The sequence below is a fragment of the Aethalodelphis obliquidens genome, unplaced genomic scaffold, assembly GCF_003676395.1.
Source record: "Aethalodelphis obliquidens isolate GAN/ISIS:26980383/991018 unplaced genomic scaffold, ASM367639v1 scaffold17, whole genome shotgun sequence".
NCBI lineage: Eukaryota > Metazoa > Chordata > Mammalia > Artiodactyla > Delphinidae > Aethalodelphis > Aethalodelphis obliquidens.
The window spans coordinates 32,533,123-32,557,276 of NW_020837961.1; the positions used below are offsets into that span (position 1 = coordinate 32,533,123).

Consider the following 24,154-nt stretch of genomic DNA (forward strand, 5'->3'; position numbering starts at 1 on the left):
AAAAGAGGTTGTTGCCACTAAATTGGCTTTACAAGAAATGTTAAAGTGTCTTCTTTAAGTGAAAAAGAAAAGGCTATAAAAAGAAAATTTTTAAAAATATGTGAAGAGAAAAAATTTCACTGATAAATATAAATATATAGTAAAGGCAGTGAATCAACCATTTAAATAAGCTAGTACAAAGGTTAAAAGATAAAAATTATAAAATCAACAATAACTATGATAAACACTGAAGGGATATAAATAAAGATGTAAAATATGACACCAAAACATAAAGCATGTTGGGAGTGGAGTGAAAAATGTAAAGCTTTTAGGATGTGTTTGAACTTAAACACTATCAGTTTAAAACAACTATATGTAATTGATATATATGGACCTCATAGTAACCACAAATCAAAAATCTCCAATGGATATACAAAAAACAAAGAGAAAAGAACCCAAACATAAAACTAAAGAGAATAGTTAAACTGTGAGGGAATAGACTAAAGGAACAAGAAAAGAACAGAGAAGAACTATAAAAACAACCAGAAAACAAGTAACAATATGGCAGTAAGTACATACCTGTGAGTAATTACTTTATGTATACAGATATAATGCTCCAATCACAGGACATAGGGTGGCTGAATGGATAAGAAAACAAACCCATCTATATGCTGCCTACAAGAGACTCAGTTTAGATCTAAAGACATATTCACTTGAAAGTAAAAAGATGGAAAAAGATACTCTATGCAAATGGAAATGAAAAGAAAGCTGGGATAACAATATGCATATCAGAAAAAATAGACTTTAAAATAAAGTTAATAACAAAGACAAAGAAGGGCATCATATAAATGGGTCAATCCAAGAAGAAGATATATCATTCATAAACATAAATGCACCTAGTACAAGAGCACCTAATTATATAAAGCAAATATTAACACACATAAAGGGAGAAACTGACAGAAATACAATAACAGTAGAGAACTTTAATACCCCATTTACATAAATGAACAGATCATCCAGAAAGAAAATCAATAAGGACACATCAAATGACACAGTAGATCAGAAGGAGTTAATAGATATCTACAAAACATTCCATTAAAAACAGCAGAAAACACATTCTTTTCAAGTGCACATAAAACATTCTCCAGGACAGATCACATGCTAGGCCACAAAAAAAAATCTTCAATACATTTAAGAAGATTGAAATCATATCAAGTATGCATCTTTTCTGACCACAGTGGTATGAAACTAGAAATCAATTACAGGAAGGAAACTGGAAAACATACAAACATGTGGAGACTAAACAACATACTACTAAAAAACCAATGGGTCAACAAAGAAATCAAAGAGGAAATAAAAAAAATACCTTGAGATGAATGAAGAGAAAAACACAACTTTCCAAAATCTATGGGACACAGCAGAAGCAGTTCTAAGAGGGAAGTTTATAGTAATTCAAGTCTAACTCAAGAAACGAGAAAAATCTTAAATAAACAACCTAACTTTCCATCTAAAGGAACTAGAAAAAGAAGTACAAAGTCCACAGAAGGAAGGAAATAATAAAGATGAGAGCAGAAGTAAATAAAATAGAGACCAAAAAAAAAAAAAGAAAAGAAAAGAAAAGCTCAGTGAAACTAAGAGCTGTTTTTTTTTAAAGATAAACAAAATTGATAAAACTGTTAGCCAGACTCATCAAGAAAAGAAGAGAAAGTCTAAGTAAATAAAATTAGAAATGGAAGAGGAGAAATTACCACTGATATCACAGAGATACAATCATAAGAGAATACTATTGACAGGTATACAGCAGCAAATTGGACAACTTAGAAGAAATGGAAGAATGCCTAGAAACATACACACTTCCAAGACCAAAGTAATGAAATTGAATCAATAATCAAAAAACTCCCAACAGGGGCTTCCCTGGTGGCGCAGTGGTTGAGTGTCTGCCTGCTGATGCAGGGGATATGGGTTCGTGCCCCGGTCCGGGAGGATCCCACATGCCGCGGAGCAGCTGGGCCCGTGAGCCATGGCTGCTAAGCCTGCACGTCTGGAGCCTGTGCTCCGCAATGGGAGAGGCCACAGCAGTGAGAGGCCCGCATAATGCAAAAACAAAAAAAAAACCAAAAATCTCCTAACAAATCAGAGTAGGACCACACCAGAATTTGAGGGTTTCTATCAAACAGTTAAGGAAAAGTTAATACCTATCTTTCCCAAACTATACCAAAAATTGAAGAGAAGGGAACACTTCCAAACTCATTCTATGAAGCCCTAATATCAAAACCAAAGACACTACAAAAATAAATTATCAGGCCAATATTCCTGATGAACATAATGCAAAACCCTCAACAAAAATATTAGCAAACTAAATTCAACAATACATATAAAGGATTTTTAATCATGATCAATTGAAATTTATTCCAGGGATGCAAGGATGGTTTAATATCTGCAAATCAATCAAGGTGTTACACCACATCAAAAAAGGGGAGGATAAAAGCCATATGATCATCTCATTTGACATAGAAAAAGCATTTTCCAGAACTCAACATCCATTTATGATAAAAATCTCTCATCAAAGTTGGTAAAGATGAAACATAACCTCAACATTATAAAGGCCATACATGACAAGCCCACAGCTGACATCAAACTCAACATTGAAAAGCTGAAAACTTTTCTTCTAAGATCAGGAATAAGACAAGCATTCCCACTCTCATCACTTCTATTTAACATAGTATTGGGAGTCATGGAGAGGGGCAAAGTGGGTGAAGGGTAATCATGGGTACAAACTACTAGGTATAAAATAAGTTACAAGGATGTAATGCACAGCACTGGGAATACTCAATATTTTATAATAACTTTGTATGGAGCATAATCTATAAAAACACTGAATTATTATGTTGAACATCTGCAACTGTAAGTCTACTCTACTTCAATTTTTAAAATGTCCTTTAATGGGACTTAGATCTAGGGTACAGTCAAGATAGGGAGATATTGAGGTCCAGTGGTAGCTGAAAACAGGAACTGGATGAAATGACCAGAAAGAGTGTGTCTATGAGAAAAGAAAAAGATATGCCAAAAAGATCCAGAAAACTCTAACAAGTCAGAGAACCACCAGAAGAACAAGGACATTGGGAAGACTTGTCTAGAAAGACAGATGAAGGACCAAAAGAAAGTAAGTGGCTTTCTGAAGTCAAGGTGAGACCAAGTGTCCAGGGCATGGTGCACAAAGACACAAAGCAATACAATTAAATTAAGAACTGAGGGCTTCCCTGGTGGAGCTGTGGTTGAAAGTCCGCCTGCTGATGCAGGGGACACGGGTTCGTGCCCCGGTCTGGGAAGATCCCACATGCCGCAGAGCGGCTAGGCCTGTGAGCCATGGCCGCTGAGCCTGCGCATCCGGAGCCTGTGCTCCACAACGGGAGAGGCCACAACAGTGAGAGGCCCATGTACCGCAAAAAAAAAAAAAAAAAAAAAAAATTAAGAACTAAGAAAGATCCAACGCATTTGGCAACAACGGGATCTTTTATGTCTCTGGAAAGGGTAGTTTCGCTGGAGTGACTTCAGTGGAACACATTTTACAGCAGGCTAAGAAATGAAAGTAAAGACACAGAAACCAGAGTGTAGACAACAATTTTCAAGAAGTTTGATTGTGAAGGAAAAGAGACAGTGAGTGAAGGGAGACATCTATGCTTTTCAAGATGGGAAATACTGGAAATACTGATGGGAAAAGCCAGTAGAGAGGAACTGTTGACCATTTGGGAAAGGGAAGTGAATGGTCAAAAAGAATGTCCTTGATGCTGTGAGAGGTGACAGGTGCTGTTTGGGGATTGCTTGTAGCTGGTCCTCAACAAGATAAATACAAAGAAATTAAGAGTAAGTATTTAGAAAATTTTATAGCAACATGAGAGAATAATCTTATGTCTTCATAATACAGTAATAGTTTTTAAAAACTGGGGCTTGCATTTTGTATGCCTCTGATTTTTTCTCCCAGTAATTTATATTTATTGGATTTTACAAAAGTATCAGTTATATCAGATTGGAAATTTCAAAACACACAAACCCTGGTCCTTAACCACAACTGGTAATGTAGAAGTTCCTAAAGACTTTGATCTCTGGGGTATTGTTGTAGATCTGAAGTGTTTCATTGGTCTGCAGATCTGGGAATTGTTTTTCTACTCATGTCCTCTAGGCCTGAAAGAAAATCTTGACTGTTCAAAATAATAAAAATAAGTGATCATACGAGAGAAGTGAAAATAGAGAAAAAGTGAAAATAGAAAACAAAAGCTATCTGTTCCATCTGTACATGCACTAATATTAGTGGATTACTAACAGCGAGAGTTGTCAAGGGTAGATTTTTGAGGAGTTTGGAGGGCACTGGATCAGGGTGGCTGTGGGGAGGAGGAGAGGAGACCCAGGGCACCAATCAGTTCTTAGCAGGTGTGAGTTCTGTAAACACTGTGCTAGATACCAAATGCTGAATGCACTCCATGAAGTGTGTGTCAACCGAGTTGGTATCCTGGGGAGGGGGGTATTTAAATAAAGATAATACTTACCAATTATGTGATACCTGACAGCTCCATTATTGCCAGCATCCATATCAGAGGCCAAAACAGTGTAGACAAGCCCCGGCTCTTGGTTTTCCAGAACCTCAATGTCATGCCTGGGGACAATAATCTCCGGTGCGTGATCGTTTTCATCTCCCACTGTGCAGAGAATTGTTGTAGTCCCAGACAGAGCAGGGGCTCCCCCATCACGTACAAGTACTGACAAGGAACAAAAGACGGCACAGATGGTGGCCATTAATTCATACCTAAAATATGCTGCCCTAACCAGACAGCAACAGACCAAATTAACCGGGTAGCACTGGGTCAATAATATTTTATTTAAAGACAACCTACTGAAATGTAAAATTTCCCCTCTCAATGGCCTGCTGCCTGTTTTTGTTTGTTTAGCACAGTCAAGGGATCCCTTACCTCGAAGGGTGAGGACTTCCTGAACTTCTCTGTCAAGTGTGGTGGTTGTCACCACCTCCCCAGTGTCAGGATTTATCTCGAACAACCCGAATAAAGCACCTGGCATGATTTCAAACTGAAGCTTGGAATTGATTCCTAAAGGAAAATATAGAGGAAAAACTCAGCCATTATCCCCTTGGAATCCATCTGTCTCTTCTCCTTTTTCCTATGAACATGTTAGGCCATAGATTAAAAAAGGCAAGACACGTAACCTTCAAATTAAGGTCAGAAACAAAAACAAAAATTTACAACAACTCTTTTGGCTGGTCTTGCTAAATAAAAGTCTCCTGGCTGAAATGCTGGATTTTCAAAAATCCTTCCCACAGTGAATGCTTAAGATTTTCTCCCTCCCATAAAAAATTTCTTATGAGTGTGCAACCCTATAACATATTCCTAATTACTCCTGCTAACACCTAATTGTGATTTAATGGCATCATTATAAGCTTGCAGGGCAAATGGCAATTTCTGTAGGAGGACCCTCTGTTTAAAAGCTTGTGCCCAAAGAGCTTCAAGATAGAGGAAGAGTAAGATGTGGAGATCACCCTCCTCCCCACAAATACATCAGAAATACATCTACATGTGGAACAACTCCTACAGAACACCTACTGAATGCAGGCGGAAGACCTCAGACCTCCCAAAAGGCAAGTGACTCCCCACGTACCTGGGTAGGGCAAAAGAAAAAAACAGACACAAAAGAATAGGAACGGGAACTGCAATAGGGAGGGAGCTGTGAAGGAGGAAAGGTTTCCATACCCTAGGAAGCCCCTTTGCAGGCAGAGACTATGGGTGACGGAGGCGGGAAGCTTCGGAGCCATGGAGGAGAGCGCAGCAACAGGGGTGCAGAGGGCAAAGCGGAGAGATTCCCGCACAGAGGATCGGTGCCGACCGGCACTCACCAGCCCGAGAGGCTTCTCTGCTCACCCGCCGGGACGGGTGGGGGCTGGGAGCTGAGGATCGGGCTTCGGAGGTCGGATCCCAGGGAGAGGGCTGGGGTTGGCTGCGTGAACACAGCCTGAAAGGGGCTAGTGCATCACAGCTAGCCGGGAGGGAGTCCGGGAAAAAGTCTGGAGCTGCCGAAGAGGCAAGAGACATTTTCTTGCCTCTGTGTTTCCTGGTGCGCGAGGCGAGGGGATTAAGAGCGCTGCTTAAAGGAGCTCCAGAGACGGGCGCGAGCTGCAGCTATCAGCGCGGACCGCAGAGACGGGCATGAGACGCTAAGGCTGCTGCTGCCGCCACCAAGAAGCCTGTGTGCAAGCACAGGTCACTCTCCACACCTCCCCTCCTGGGATCCTGTGCAGCCCGCCAATGCAGGGTCCCATGATCCAGGGAAAACTTCCCCGAGAGAACACACGGTGTGCCTCAGGCTAGTGCAACGTCACGTTGGCCTCTGCTGCCGCAGGCTCGCCCCGCATCCGTACCCCTCCCTTCCCCAACCCTGAGTGAGCCCGAGCCCCCGAAGCAGCTGCTCCTTTAACCCCATCCTGTCTGAGCGAAGAACAGATACCCTCCGGTGACCACGCAGAGGCAGTGTCAAATCCAAAGCTGAACCCCAGGAGCTGAGCGAACAAAGAAGAGAAAGGGAAATTTCTCCCAGCAGCCTCAGGAGCAGCGGATTAAATCTGCACAATCATCTTGATGTACCCTGCATCTGTGGAATACCTGAATAGACAACAAGTCATCCCAAATTGAGGAGGTGGACTTTGGGAGCAACGATATATATATATCTTTTTCCCTTTTTCTTTCTTTGTCAGTGTGTATGTGTATGCTTCTGAGTGTGATTTTGTCTGTATAGCTTTGCTTTTACCATTTGTCATAGGGTTCTGTGTGTCCGTTTTTGTTTTTGTTTTAGTATAGTTTTTAGCATTTGGTATCATTCGTGGATTTGTCTTTTGGTTGCTGTCTTCTTGCTTTTTCTTTTATTACTTTAAAAAAAATTTTTTAAACTATTTTTTATTTTAATAACTTTATTCCATTTTATTTTATCTCCTTCTTTCTTTCTTTCTTACTTTTTTTTCTCCCTTTTATTCTGAGCCGTGTGTATGACAGGCTTTTGGTGCTCCAGCCAGGGGTCAGGGCTGTGCCTCTAAGATGGGAGAGCCAAGTTCAGGACATTGGTCCACAAAAGACCTCCCAGTTCCATGTATTATGAAATGGTGAAAATCTCCCGGAGATCTCCATCTCAATGCCAAGACCCAGCTCCAGTCAACGACCAGCAAACTCCAGTGCTGGACACCCTATGCCAAACAACTACCAACACAGGAACACAACCCCACCCATTAGTAGAGAGGCTGCCTAACATCATAAGAAGGTCACAGACACCCCAAAACACACAACCAGACATGGACCTGCCCAACAGAAGACAAGATCCAGCCTCATCCACAAGAACACGGGTACTAGTCCCCTCCACCAGGAAGCCTACACAATCTTACCCACTGGGGGCAGACACCAAAAACAATGGAAACTACAAACATGCAGCCTGTGAAAAGGAGACCACAAACACAGTAAGTTAAGAAAAATGAGAAGACAGAGAAACACACAGCAGATGAAGGAGCAATGTAAAAACCCACAGACCTAACAAATGAAGAGGAAATAGGCAGTCTACCTAAAAAATAATTCAGAATAATGATAGTAAAGATGATCCAAAATCTTGGAAATAGAATGGAGAAAATACAAGAAGTGTTTAACAAGGACCTAGAAGAACTAAAGAGCAAACAACCAGTGATGAACAACACAATAAATGAAATTAAAAATTCTCTAGAAGGGATCAATAGCAGAATAACTGAGGCAGAAGAATGGATAAGTGACCTGGAAGATAAAATAGTGGAAATAACTAGTGCAGAGCAGAATAAAGAAAAAACAATGAAAAGAATTGAGGACAGTCTCAGAGACTTCTGGGACAACATTAAACACACAAACATTTGAATTATAGGGGCCCCAGAAGAAGAAGAGTAAAGGAAAGGGACTGAGAAAATATTTGAAGGGATTATAGTTAAAAACTTCCCTAATATGGGAAAGGATATAGTTAATCAAGTCCAAGAAGCACAGAGAGTCTCATACAGGATAAATCCAAGGAGAAACACGCCAAGATACATATTAATCAAGCTATCAAAAAATAAATACAAAGAAAAAATATTAAAAGCAGCAAGGGAAAAACAACAAATAACATATAAGGGAATTCCCATAAGGTTAACAGCTGAACTTTCAGCAGAAACTCTCCAAGACAGAATGGAGTGGCAGGACACATTTCAAGTGATGAAGGGGAGAAAAACACAACCAAGATTACTCTACCCAGCAAGGATCTCATTCAGATTTGATGGAGAAATTAAAAGCTTTGCAGACAAGCAAAAGCTAAAAGAGTTCAGCACCACCAAACCAGCTTTACAACAAATGCTAAAGGAACTTCTCTAGGCAGGAAACACAACAGAAGGAAAAGACCTACAATAACAAACCCAAAACAATTAAGAAAATGGTCATAGGAACATACATATCAATAATTACCTTAAATGTAAAAGCTTAAGTGCTCCAACCAAAAGACATAGACTGGCTGAAAGGATACAAAAACAAGACCCATATATATGCTGTCTACAAGAGACCCACTTCAGACCTAGGGACACATACAGACTGAAAGTGGGGGATGGAAAAAGATATTCCATGCAAATGGAAATCAAAAGAAAGCTGGAGTAGAAATTCTCATATCAGACAAAAAAGACTTTAAAACAAAAATTATTACAAGAGACAATGAAGGACACTACATAATGATCAAGGGATCAATCCAAGAAGAAGAAATCCAAGAAGAAGAAATGTTATAAATTTACAACTTATCACAATTGTAAATATTTATGCACCCAACACAGGAGCACCTCAATACATAAGGCAAATACTAATAGCCATAAAAGGGGAAATCAACAGTACGACAATCATAGTAGGGGACTTTAACACCCCACTCTCACCAATGGACCGATCATCCAACATGAAAATAAATAAGGACACACAAGCTTTAAATGATACATTAAACAAGATAGACTTAATTAATATTTATAGGACTATCCATCCAAAAACAACAGAATACACTTTCTTCTCAAGTGCTTCATAGAACACTCTCCAGGATAGATCATATCTTGGGTCACAAATCAAGCCCTGGTAAATTTAAGAAAATGGAAGTAATATCAAGTCTCTTTTCTGACCACAACACTATGAGAATAGATAACAATTACAGGAAAAGATCTGTAAAAAATACAAACACATGGAGGCTAAACAATACACTACTTAATAACGAAGTGATCACTGAAGAAATCAAAGAGGAAATAAAAAAATACCTAGAAACAAATGACAATGAAAACACGACAATCCAAAACCTATGGGATGCAGCAAAAGCAGTTCTAAGAGGGAAGTTTATAGCAATAGCATCCTACCTTAAGAGATAAGAAACATGTCAAACAAACAACCTAACCTTACACCTAGAACAATTAGAGAAAGAAGAACAAAAAACCCTCAAAGTTAGCAGAAGGAAAGAAATCATAAAGATCAGGTCAGAAATAAATGAAAAAGAAAGGAAGGAAAAAATAGCAAAGATCAATAAAACTAAAAGCTGGCTCTTTAAGAAGATAAACAAAATTGATAAACCAGTAGCCAAACTCATCATGAAAAAAAGAGAGAAGATTCAAATCAAAAGAATTACAAATGAAAAAGAAGTAACAACTGACACTGCAGAAATACGAAGCATCATGAGAGATTACTACAAGCAACTATATGCCAATAAACTCGAAAACCTGGAAGAAATGGGCAAATTGTTAGAAAGGCACAACCTTCTGAGACTGAACCAGGAAGAAATAGAAAATATGAACAGACCACTCACAAGCAGTGAAATTGAAACTGTGATTAAAAATCTTCCAACAAGAAAAAGCTCAGGACCAGATGGCTTCACAGGTGACTTCTATCAAACATTTACAGAAGAGATAACACCTATCCTTCTCAAACTCTTCCAAAATATAGCAGAGTAAGGAATACTCTCAAACATATATTCTATGAGGCCACTATCACCCTGATACCAAAAGCAGACAAAGATGTCACAAAGAAAGAAAACTACAGCCCAATATCACTAATGAACATAGAGACAAATATCCTCAACAAAATACTGGGAAACAGAATCCAAGAAGGACATTAAAAGGATCATACACTATGATCAAGTGGGATTTATAACAGGAATGCAAGGATTCTTCAATGTGCACAAATCAATCAATGTGAAACACCATATTAACAAATTGAAGGAGAAAAATCATACGATTATCTCAATAGATGCAGAGAAATCTTTCGACAAAATTCAACACCCATTTATGATTAAAACTCTCCAGAAAGTAGGCATAGAGGGAACTTACCTCAACATAATAAAGGCCACATATGACAACCCACAGCCAACATCGTCCTCAATGGTGAAAAACTGAAACCATTTCCACTAAGATCAGAAAAAAGACAAGGTTGCCCACTCTCACCACTATTATTCAACATAGTTTTGGAAGTTTTGCCACAGCATTCAGAGAAGAAAAAGAAATAAAAGGAATCCAAATCTGAAAAAAAGAAGTAAAACTCTCACTGTTTGCAGATGACATGATACTACACATAAAGAATCCTAAAGATGCTACCAGAAAACTACTAGAGCTAATCAATGAATTTGGTAAAGTAGCAGGATACAAAATTACTGCACAAAAATCTCTTGCATTCCTATACACTAATGATGAAAAATCTGAAAGTGAAATTAAGAAAACACTCCCATTTACCATTGCAACAAAAAGAATGAATTATCTAGTAATAAACCTACCTAAGTAGAAAAAAGACCTGTATGCAGAAAATTATAAGACACTGATGAAAGAAATTAAACATGATAAAAACAGATGGAGAGATATACCATGTTCTTGGATTGGAAGAATCAACATTGTGAACATGGCTCTACTACCTAAAGCAATCTACAGGTTCAATGCAATCCCTATCAAACTACCACTGGCATTGTTCTAGAACTAGAACAAAAAATCTCAGAATTTGTATGGAAACACAAAAGACCGCGAATAGCCAAAGCAATCTTCAGAAAGAAAAATGGAGCTGGAGAAATCAGGCTCCCAAACTTCAGACTATACTACAAAGCTACAGTAATCAAGACAGTATGGCACTGGCACAGAAACAGAAATATAGATCAATGGAACAGGATAGAAATCCCAGAGATAAACCCATGCACATATGGTCACCTTATCTTTGATAAAGGAGGCAAGAATATACAGTGGAGAAAAGACAGCGTCTTCAATAAATGGTGCTGGGAAAACTAGACAGCTACATGTAAAAGAATGAAATTAGAACACTCCCTAACACCATACACAACAATAAACTCAAAATGAATTAAAGTACTAAATGCAAGGTCAGACACTATTAAACTCTTAGAGGAAAACATAGGCAGAACACTCCATGACATAAATCACAGCAAGATCCTTTTTGACCTACCTCCTAGAGAAATGGAAATAAAAACAAAAATAAACAAATGGGGCCTAATGAAACTTAACAGCTTTTGCTCTGCAAAGGAAATCATAAACAAGATGAAAAGACAACCCTCATAATGGGAGAAAATATTTGCAAATGAAGCAACTGAGAAAGGATTTATCTTCAAAATTTACAAGCAGTTCATGCAGCTCAATATCAAAAAGAAAAAAAAAACAACCCAATCCAAAAATGGGCAGAAGACCTAAATAGGCATTTCTCCAGAGAAGATATACAGAATACCAACAAACACATGAAAGGATGCTCAACATCACTAATCTTTAGAGAAATGCAAATCAAAACTACGAGATATCACCTCACACCGGTTAGAATGGTCATCATCAAAAAAATCTACAAACAATAAATGCTGGAGAGGGTGTGGAGAAAAGGGAACCCTCTTGCACTGTTGGTGGGAATGTAAATTGATACAGCCACTATGGAGAACAGTATGGAGGTTCCTTAAAATTTTTTAAATAGAACTACCATACGACCCAGCAATCCCACTACTGGACATATACTCTGAGAAAACCATAATTCAGAAAGAGTCATGTACCACAATGTTCTTTGCAGCTCTATTTACCATAGCCAAGACATGGAAGCAACCTAAGTGTCCATCAACAGATGAATGGATAAAGAAGATGTAGCACATATATACAATGGAATATTATTCAGCCATAGAAAGAAACGAAATTGAGTTATTTGTAGTGAGATGGATGGACCTAGAGTCTATCATACAGAGTGAAGTAAGTCAGAAAGAGAAAAACAAATACCGTATGCTAACACATATCTATGGAATCTTAGAAAAAAAATGTTCATGAAGAATCTAGGGGCAAGATGGGAATAAAGACACAGACCTACTAGAGAATGGACTTGAAGATATGGAGAGGGGGATGGGTAAGCTGGGACAAAGTGAGAGAGTGGCATGGACATATATACACTACCAAATGTAAAATAGATAGCTAGTGGGAAGCAGCCGCATAGCACAGGGAGATCAGCTCGGTGCTTTGTGACCACCTAGAGGGGTGGTATAGGGAGGGTGGGAGAGAGGGAGACGCAAGAGGGAAGAGATATGGGGATATATGTGTATGTATAAATGATTCACTTTGTTATAAAGCAGAAAGTAACACACCATTGTAAAGCAATTATACTCTAGAAAAGATTTTAAAATAAATAAACACAAACAAACAAACAAAAATGCTTGTGCCCAGTTATGTTACTCTGTTCATTCTCCAGCACAGGAGGTGAGCATGTAGAATTGCTCACGTGTGTATTTTTGGTTCTTTTTGTTTTCTACTTAGCATTCAGTCTGTTATCTGGAGTGAGAAATGTGGTACCACATTATTATGCATTTTGAAAATAATTCTTCCTATATTTCTGCAGTTTCATTTCCCTTCAGAGAAAAGTGTCACATCATTTCCATCACTGGGTATGAAGATCTCTCATACCATTAACTAGAACGAGTTTATCCCATGACATTGCAGCTTATTTGCACTTCACACCAGTTCTTTTCAATCATTTTCCTATGTTCTTTTCTTCACTGACGAGTATCTAGGTACAGACATAGTACTTAGCATATATGATTTACAATTTAATAAATGATGAAACACTCTCCTTTGGACTTAACAAAAAACTCCAATTACACATTTCCATCTTGCCTGTCTTAAAAATTAAATTTTCATCTGCTGTGATCTAGTAGATACAATATAGAACTGAGTACTGGAAAAAGTGGAATATAATGCCAGTTTTATACAAGAATAAATATACATGACTTCTTACTATGTCACTTGAAAGAGAAAGGATATTTGGGATTATCTGCAGGCATTTTAATAACCTTGAGAAAAAAGTCTAATAAGGCAGGATCAAAGTATTTGATATGGTATAATCAGAGGTCACCAGAAAATTTATTCTGTCATTAGGCATATTATTACATTAATGATTATTTAATACACATAGTGATTACTTTGATCTCATAATGACCTTAATCTCTTCTTTGGTCAAGACAGAATTTTTAAAAATTCCAGATTGATAAAATTTGTTATTCCTATCTCATCCTACATTATGAAAATGGGGACTATACCAACTTAGATCTAATTTCTTTGTTCCTCAAATATTTGGTGAGCATAACTAGGTGCCAAGCACAGTGCTGTTTGCCAAAGAGAGAGTGGTGAATCCAACAGGTATGGCCCCTACCTGCAGGAAGCTTTCATGGAGAACAGCTTTTTTAATTTTTGGACCCTTGATTTTTCAATAATCCACTCATTTATAATATGTTATTACACATTATACATATTATATATTACACATATTATACATTATACAGTTTAAACTCCTAACACTTGTCAAATCTAGAAAATGTCTTCACATGCTTAAACATAAACTCAAATCTTTTCAGTTTCCCTTCCTCCTATTGGTCTACTTATTCTCTAATGTGCTTTACGTTTGTATCCAATACTCCCCTGACGTTTTAGAAACTTTCAGATTTTATCATTTCTATTATTCTATATAGCTTTGATCCTTAAGGTAACAATCTACTCACCTTCAATCCTCCTAGTATATTATTAAGGATAAATGAGATCTTTATTTATAACTGTAGTTTGCACATATATGATTTCACACTCCAAACTTCGCACCCTTCACAACTTAAATAATGTGAGCTAAATTTAAAGTATTATACTATGGCTCTTTTAGAATTCAATTAGTGCCTTGCTTCTTTCTCCTCACACACTTATAATCCTCCAGATTAAACACAACATCATCAAACTTGAGAACCAAGAAAATAAAAGTAAAATAGAGATTATTGAGTCTAATTCCATCACCTTACTAAGAAAATTGGAAATCTGGATCTGAAGATATTCAGTGATACACTTACAACACACCAAAGGATGTGTGTGTGTGTGTGTGTGTGTGTGTGTGTGTGTGTGTGTGTGTGTGTGTACACATACCTATATCTGTTCTTAGACCTCAAGACCTACAGCCTTATGACTTCTTGCTTTCTCCTACTCTAGGATACCCCTCTTCAGTTCATTTCTTTTCCTCTTCAGTGCAGCCCCATGAATTAACACTTTGGCAACCTTGCAAATTTCCTCAGGTACTGTGGCTTTTTACCAAAGAAGGCCAGCAAAACCTCAGTCCAGATTCATTCCAGCCATCTCTCTGTCCTCCTGGAATATCCAGCAGATAACTGGGGCTGGAGAAAACTTCACAAAAGCATAGATGGAGGCCACTGAAATGTTACTGTCATCTGGCAATCTTTCCAGATCTCCTTGGTCACCCCTCTCCTATTCATTTCTTCTACCCGACCACCCCCTGGTTCACTCTCACAAATCATTTCCCTTCCTATTTCCTAGGGAAAATGGAGGCATTGGGAAAAAGCTCCCTCAACTTTCTGCATCTGTATTCAACTCTACCTCCTGCTTTGTGTCTTAATGGCAAAAGTAATTCTTCAAATACCCTCTTGAAATTTTCCTGTCAGTTCTAACCTTTCCCATTTATAATTTTTCCTTAAATTATATTTTAGCTGTAAGAAACAAGACTTTTTTCCTCCTCTTTATAGCCAAGCATCTTTTTAAAATTCTCTGCAGCTAGCTTGAAATCATTGCTGTATCTAGTTATTCTTTCTACAGTCACCAGTAAGCTTCTGGTTGTAAGATCTACTGACCATGTTTAGTTGACTTGTTTTCTCTTGGCTTCAGGTATTGCTGACTGATGTTTAAAAACACAGAAAGGAAGGAACAAAGAGAGAGAGAGGAAGGCAGGGAGAGAAGGGGAGGGGGAAGGGGGGAGGAAGGAATTCATTCCACCTCTTTCCCACTTCACTGGCTTCAGTTTCCACCTATATGCAGATGACACATATGTATTGAGCGCCAGTTATTTGGTTGACTGATTCATTCACTTATGTGTTTATTTATGCAGTGCACATTTACCAAGTGCCAGGCACTGGAAAGATACCATTGAATAATGAGTAATTATCTTGGTCCTCAGAGTTCCCCTCTAGTGAGGGAGATGGTGTGGGGGAATACGTGAAATCACTGAGGAAGGGGATCAGGGAAGACTTATTACAGGTAGATAGTTTGTTCATTTATTATCTTATTCAATAAACATATAGAGAGAGTGATAGCAGGTGCCAAGATACCATGCCAGGTGCTAAGGATATAACTGCTGGCAAGAAGACACATTCTTTGCTCTCACAGTGCTTATAGTGTAGCACTGGATGCAGAGAAGTAAGCAGACAATTACAATTCCACATGGTAAGACATAACTGAGTGAGTATGTGTTGCTTTCTGTATAAGCTTAGACCCTAAAGATAAATAGGATTTAACAAGTAAGAGGGAAGAAAGTGTTTGAATGCACTCAAAATAGAAACCAAACTCCATACCGCAGTCTACAAAGTCTCATGTGATGTGGACTCAAGCTCTTCTCATATACTTGCTCCTGCACTATATTGCTGGCCCACGGGCTTCACTTCTGCTCTCTGAACATGCTAAGTGTCTTTCTGTTGGGGCCTTTGTAGTTGCTGTTCCCTCTGCCAGCTCCTCCCTCTGTTCTTTATATGGTGTACTGGTTATTAAACTGTTGTGACTCAGCTCTGAATCCGTTCTTCCCCATTCCGCCCTGCGATGCTGGGGCTAGGGAATCTGCATATCACAGCTGTGCAGAATCTCCTTTGCCAGCTGAGCCCCTCTTAGGGTCTGCCACAAAGGGACCCTCGAGGGAGACTGAGGTCAGAGGAGAGCAGATGGGACTTCTTCTTCCTGTTTTCTTATTTTCCCTGTCAGCAACGCCATTTCTTCTAGTGCAGAAACTGCTCACAACTTTCTATTTTGGCACTCCCAGACCAGGCTCTGCAAGGCCCCTCCTCTCATTTTTTTCCTAGATTCTGATAATCTGGACCTATTCTCCTTGTTTCCAGGGATTAGGGGTGGTAGCTGCTTCCTACCGTTATTTTTTTCTGGGTTACTTCAGGATTTCCTTTCTGTTTATTCAGCCTTCCAACACTTGTATTGTAATAGCTGGTTTTCCTGACTGCACCTGATTGATACGGTACTTGGCACCAGGATTGGATCCCAGGTATTAGGGATTCTGAGATTGATTTGGTTATGCCTTTGGCCTTAAAGGCAGTGCTGGGTTCCCTGCCCACAGGAAATGGAACACTAGTAATTTCTCATTTGCAACGGTACCATGATCATTTAAATTATCACCTGTGTTTGATTGTGATGAACTGACTATTAAAGGATTTCTATTCCTTAGAGGACCAAGTGGGGCTGACTTTGGCCATGGGATAGTAAAAGGAGTATGATGTGAACTGGCTGTCTCTGAATGCAATGGGAACTTACAGAAAGAAAATTATAAGCTGAGTCTTTAAAGTCGCAGGTCAAGTCATAGTCAAAAAACCGAAAAACTTCTAAGGAAGCCCCCAAATTAATCTCTCTGAAGATCAGAACCAAATTGAGCAGCAGATATATAACAGGTAATTTCTTGCAAAGGGATACCTATTCACGAGAAGACCTACAACCAGAGTCAGATCTCAACATACTGTAGGCAGTTACATGCAAATATGACTCAATTAGAGACAGCTTATAGTTTTAAAATAATAGCAAGATTTTTCTAACTTATATTGAATAAATCTGTGGAAAATGTGTGGAAATCAATTCTAAGGATGTGAAACCCAGGAAGATAAAATAGTACTTTGGTTTCAGCTGGATTTATTGATGTGGTGTTCCTACCAGAGATTCTGAATTTAATGTGCTAGCTCTTTTAGTTATTTCCCTTAACAGTTTCTTTTGATTGGCTGCATTCAATAGTGGTCTATCATCATTGAGATTGAGATGCCAGATCTTCCCTTGCATACTATACAGAAAGGAATCAAAAAGCTTAAGGAAATGGAGAAGAACATTAGGATGGATTTACCAATGGTAAATTTACCATTTATCATGACATGGCCACCACCCTCCTCTAACTACATTTACCAACAGTTCAGAGTATTCTCCCTTCATAAAGACCCTGGGAAAGCCATTGTTTAGAGGGACACCAGCATCCTTTAAATGCCCTCTGGTAGTTGCCCTCTGTGTAGGCTGTGGACGATGGTGCCACTGGTCCCGGGGACCACCTTTTGAGTACCAACATTCTCGAACTTTCTGGACAAGATGGCAGAGTAGAAGAACCTTGAGCTCACCTCCTCTCGTGAGCACACCAAAATCACAACTAACTCTGAACAACCATAGATAAAAGACTGGAACCTATAAAAAAAGACATTCTGCATCCAAAGACATAAAGAAGAAACCACAGTGAGATGGTAGGAGGGGAGGATTCATGATATAATCAAATTCCATACCCCTCAGGTAGGCAACCAACAAACTGGAGAACAATTATATTGCAGAAGTTCTCCCACAGGAGTGAGAGTTCTGAGGCCCATATCAGGCTCCCCAGCCTGGAGATCTGGAATATAGAGGATTGAACCCCCAGAGCATTTGGCTTTGAAGGCCAGCAGTTCTTGATTGCAGGAACTCCACAGGACTGGGGGAAACAGAGACTCTACTCTTGGAGGACTGCAAAAGCAGTGACTTCATAGGACCCTGGGTCAGACCTACTTGCTGATCTTGAAGGGTCTCCTGGATGGAGGGAGATGGAGGGAGGGTGGGCAGTTGTGGTTCACTCTGAGGACAGGGACACTGGTGGTGCATGTACCAGGGAGTATTCATCAGCATGAGCTCTCCTGGAGGCCGACATTTTGGCACCAAGACCTGACCTCACCCAGTAGCCTGCAGGATCCAGTGCTGGGATGCCTTAGGCCAAACAACCAACAGGGTGGGAACACAGCTCTGCCCATCAGCAAACACACTGCCTAAAGACTTCCTGAGCCCACAGCTGCCTCTAGACATACTCCTTGACACTCCTGACCACCAGAGGGACAAGACCCAACTCCACCCACCAGTGGACAAGTGTTACCAAGTCTAAGTTCATACCGCTAGTCGCACAACAGGCCAGTAATTGAGAGACAAATTGTTGGGGTAAGGAGTAATGACTTTATTTGGAAAGCCAGAAAACTGAGAAGATGGAGGGCTTGTGCCCCAAAGAACCATCTTGCCTGAGGTAGAATTCAGGCTTCTTTTACACTAAAAGGGGAGGGAGTAAAGTCAAACACTTCCTGGTTCCCATCAGCCTCCAGAGGGGATGTGTTAATTTCTTCCTCCCTGCAGTCATTCACTGGTGGACCTGGTCAGGATGTTTCCTGTGAGCTAAACAAAGGTATTTTAGCTTAATGTTCATTACCTGGGAGGCAAGGTTCTGAGAATTGGGTCATTATGTATAATTTAAGCTTTTGGGCAACATCCCTTTAGTGATTAACTTGCAATAGAATACAAAAGGTTCTTCCCTATTACATAGGCACTGGCCCCTCCCACTAGGAAGCCTGCACAAGCCTCTAGACCAGCCTCATCCACGAGGGGGGAGGGCAGTTTTCTTGCCAGAAGCAAGCAAGCCTGCAGAACCGAGTCCACAAACACAGGTCAGAACCTACCCTGGTACCAGCTGGTCTCTGGCCCTTAGGTCATGAAAGGAGACTGTACTGCTGAGACATATAGGACATCCCCTACAGAGGGCCATTTCTTGAAGGTTGAGAAACAAAACATATATAAAAATACAAAAAAATTTAGACAAAATGAGACAACAAAGGAATATGTTCCAGATGAAGGACTAAGATAAAACCCCAGAAGAATAACTAAGCAACATGAAGATAGGCAATCTACCTGAGAAAGAGTTCAGAGTAATGACTGTAAAGATGATCTAAGAACTTGGGAAATGAATGGATGCACAGAGCAAGAAGTTATAAGAAGTTTTAAACAAAGAGTTAGAAATATAAAGAACAACCAAACAGTTGAAGAACACAGTAACTGAAATGAGAACCAACACTCTATACCAATTTGTAAGGACTATCACAAGTGATCTGCTTTCATCCAGCAGGAACAATGGTACATCTTTATGTAAACTCTTCCACTACCAGCCATCATCTACTCAGCAGAGATAAAGATCATCTCAGCATCCAGTAGATCATCACACTGATCTACTACCGTGATGACATCATAATTGGATCTGATGATCAGAAAATTGTAAGAAATTTAGATGTCTTAATTAGATAAATCTGTCAGACCAGTGGTTGGCAAACCCACTGGACAAATACAGCCTACCCCCCTGATTTTGTGAAGTTCTGCTGAAACCCAGCCATGCTCAATTCTTTATGTATTATCTATTGCTGTTGTCTTGCTCCAACATCAGAATTAAGTAGTAGAGACTGTATAGCCTGCAAAACCTAAAACATTCACTGTCTTGCCCTTTACAGAGAAAAGTTTGCATAACCCTGTCCTACCGTAAAGCAGGTGAGTGATAGGAGTTGAGAATAGAGAGGAAAGCTACAGTCACTTATTAAAGTGCCTAGTTGTTAAGCTAAAAGAGAAGAGAACTTCATCCTCAAAACCATGAGGAATTAATTAAGAATTCTGACCAAGGGAGTGTTGTTTTCAGATTTACTTTTTATGAAAATATTTTTTCATGTAATTTCTCAACTGTACAATGCCTACACAACTCAAACATTCCTAAAGGAAAAACAGGATTGTACCTTGCTGATTGAATGGAGAAATAAACAAATAAATGAGTTCTGAACAGTGAAGGCAGCTTGTAGCAGCCTATTTCACAGATGTTCTGGTTTCTCAAATCATATAGTCAAAAAAATTTACTAAACTCCTATGTCATAGCTTGCATTATCTTAGAGACCTGGGATAAAAGCAAGTAAAATATGTTCTGAATCCATGAGTTCACAGCTTAAAAGGTAGGCAGAAAATTAGACAATCATATAATCAAAACACCATGTATTAAATGAAATAGGATTATATTTCAAAATTTTAATAGTGATTGTCTCTGGGTGAGTAGTCCTTTTTTTCTGTTTAATTTTTTCATTAATTCTAAGACACATTTTTTTCCCCAAATTTTAATATATCTGAAGTTAGATGCTTCTTACAATTAATAGTGTCTTAGATTCAATGAAATAGATGAAATACTGTCATGGTAGTGTTTCTCCTTTGCTCCGAGAGCAGGCTGTTGGGTGGGGTTATGCATCCAGCATGAGACAGTTTCTGGGAAACCAGATGTAGAGTTTGTTCAAGATAAATCCAGATACAGAATACATTTTTTATGGGATAGAGAATAAGATTTCACTATAGAATTCAACATTTTTGTATGGTGATGTGCTGTTGAATTATTTTGTATTCACCATGAATGAGCCAATGCATCACCAGAACTAGTCATCTTCCCTGCTGGGGCACCCTTTCCTCCCAGGACTGGGGGAGAGGTACCCCTAGGGATAGATCTTTTCCCACTAACAATGGAGCTCTTGTTGTTGGCACCAAATGCTGCAGCAGTTTTAATATCTTAGTTAAAAAGTGGTAGTTGTTTTTTCCCTTTTAATACAAGAAAAAACTCCCGTTAGAACCAGTGTGAGTCATACATCATAAACATTCAGTGCTCAAATTCCTATGGGTTTTGAATGCCAAACAATGCTGTTAGGCTTACATTTTTAAAAACTACATTGTAGAATGCTAGAAAACGTATGTTAACCTTTCTAGTATTAAGTAATGCTATAATATTTTTAAAAATACAGACTATAAAGTAAACCATTCATAAATTCCAATATGATGCCAGTTATGTTAAAATCTTGACTACATCATTTAATTCTTGTGCATAATCCTTTTTCATTGTCTTAACCCAATAAGCAAAAAAAAAAAAAAAAAAAGATTTAGGAAAAATATGTTCAGAAACACATGCATACACCCAAATTCACATGCATTTACATAACCACTGGCTTAACAGATCTGGCTTCATTAAAAACACTGAGATTTCCAGTAAACCAAAATTTTCTACAAAACTTGTGAAGGTGCATGAGACTCAGGAAATGCTAATGTGTATCTCAAACACCCATAAAGCCAAAGCCAGAAAACCAGCAATTTTGCATCTAAATTCCCTGGCAAACCATAATCTCTAGAATAATGAACTTTCAATTCAATTATAAGTAACAGGTTGCAGACCATTCATTCCAAAAGAAAATTACACTAACGCTTGGCAATTTGACAGTAAAAATTGGAAAGCGTATTTATGGTAATCATCTTTAGTTGACATATGAAAAATTTTGAGAGAAATTCTTTTTGCCTTCAAATATTAAAGCGAATAAATCCTTTAAGTAGAGTCCATTTTAAAAAATAAAATTAATAAAATAAAGTCAAAGGGAGGAAGCATTTTACAGACTTTAAATGCTTGCTAAATCACACGTCAGTGATGGGTTCAGCATATGTCTGTGTACTTTGGGAAGTGGTTTCTGTGTTGCCCGGAGCTCTGCATTACTCAATTTACACCAGAGAATCCTCTCAGAGAACTTTACTAAACTGGGTATATTGGAAACACAAAGCTTATGTATGTTCTCCATTGTTTCTATCAACTGAAAACCACACTGCCAGAAATGTGCTAACTTCTTTAAGCGGAGTTGGGACAAGCAATTGTTAGCACACTCCAGCCCTCTTGGTGAGCACAGTAAGCAAAACTCTTTGATCACACTGCCCCGCTCTGGTCAAAAGAGAAAATTGTGTTGGCCATTGAAAGTCTTCATCGCATCACATAAAATGCATTTCATTAAAAGATGATGTTTCCCCAAAGTGCAAAGCATCTAAACAGTATATAATTTAAAAGTTCAAGAAAATGTATCTTTTACCACTTTGATAAACAATTTAGGAGGAAAATGCTAGTTTTCATACTATTATTTCCATAGAAACATCTGTTACAATTCTTGCAAGAAAAGAACAAAATATTATATTGATTATGTATTGCCACTTGCTATATACAAATGTGAATTTAAAAAGACTGGCTTATTAAACTATTTGTATTAATTCAGATGGGAAAATTCAGCATATGCTGTTAATGGCAACTACTTCACTATAATTTTTATAATTTTTTGTTTAAAATTAAAAAAGGATATTATTAAAGTTACTGAAGCTTACATGGCCAAAAAAGTCATAGTGATATTGAAAAGCAATTCTAAGACATTTATAAATTCCTAGCCATAGTAACTGTTTACTTCAAAGTCATTTGTCTGAACACAGTGGTTGATATTAATAACACAACAGTAATACAGTAATGATGGAAGTTAACATTTATTGACTGTTTATTGTGCCAGATACTGGTCTCAGCTCTTTGTAGGTAATAACTCATTCATATTCATAACAGAATTATGAATTAGGCTGTATCATAATCCCCATTTTACAGATAAGCAAACAGAGGATCAGAGAGAGCTAGTATATAGCTTATTAAAGGTTACACAGCTTAGGGCTTCCCTGGTGGCGCAGTGGTTGAGAGTCCGCCTGCCGATGCAGGGGACATGGGTTCGTGCCCCGGTCCGGGAAGATCCCACATGCCGCGGAGCGGCTGGGCCCGTGAGCCATGGCCACTGAGCCTGCGCGTCCGGAGCCTGTGCTCCGCAACGGGAGAGGCCACAGCAGTGAGAGGCCCGCGTACCGGAAAAAAAAAAAAAAAAGGTTACACAGCTTAAGTGGTGGTTCTAGGATTCAAAGCCAGGCAGTCTGACACCAGCATCCTATCTCTTCCATTATGCTACATATAGAGAAAATAAAGAACGATTTACCTTCTGGTACTCCATGTATCTAGCTATTACAGTCTGAAAAAAGTGTGATCCTTTGTCTATACTTCTGTTTATTATCAAAATCAAATCAATAAATTGTATATTAATTAGATATGTATCACTCTACTATAAGTAATAATAAAAATCAATACAAGCAAATACTATAAAAAGTACACACTATGCATTCAATTTTTTTTTCTGTGTATGCTAATTAAAGAAATTCTAGAAGTTTGAAATAACTAGCAACTGTTTTCAGGTTTTTGGTAAATGTCAATTTTTGCTTTTAACGTCGATTACTTAGTTCCCATATTTTTGAGTTACCTGAATCTCTGTCCACAGCTTCAACTCTTGTGACAAACTCCCCTGGATTTTGATTTTCTTTAACTGAAGCTTCATATAGGTGCTGTTTAAATACTGGGGCCTCATCGTTTACATCAAGAACAGTAATTGTCAAAGTCTGGGATGAAGAAAGTGTTGGTGTGCCACCATCCAGTGCCAGAAGGGTCAGAATGTACTGACTTTTTAACTCATAATCCAAAGGCGAAGTAGTAGTTAGTAAACCTGTTTTGAAAGAAGAGAAAAGCAATAGGTAATATTCTTTGGAGAAGTCATGCTTACTATACTTTTTTCTAACTCATCTAAGTTGCTAAAAATTCAGAAGCTTTCTCTGTTAAAGAATAAATATTATTAAACCAACTTTAAATTTATATATTATCTGGAATAAAAGAGAACATTTTTAATTCGAAAAGTCATTCTAATTTAAATTATAAGGATGAATGAGAATTCAGAAATAATCCATAACATACCATTATCTACTAAGATGATTACATCAAGAATATTTATCTACCCAATATCTACCTTCATTTTTTTTTAATATTTATTTATTTGGTTGCGCCAGGTCTTAGTTGCTGCACATGGGCTCCTTAGCTGCGGCACGCGAACTCAGTTTCAGCATGCATGTGGAATCTAGCTCCCTGAC

The 24,154-nt window shown here is 38.5% G+C and overlaps 1 protein-coding gene across 1 annotated transcript in view; it reads right to left on the minus strand.

Moving 5' to 3' along the window:
* The window catches only part of DCHS2 (dachsous cadherin-related 2), a 287,111-nt gene that overhangs the window by 71,615 nt on the left and 191,342 nt on the right, over positions 1-24,154 (minus strand). Inside the window, exons 10-12 of the mRNA XM_027117241.1 lie at positions 23,497-23,736; positions 4,944-5,078; positions 4,524-4,733 (exon numbers count right to left, since the gene is read on the minus strand). Of these exons, the coding sequence (XP_026973042.1) occupies positions 4,524-4,733; positions 4,944-5,078; positions 23,497-23,736 (585 nt within the window). The remainder of the gene's footprint in view (positions 1-4,523; positions 4,734-4,943; positions 5,079-23,496; positions 23,737-24,154) is intronic.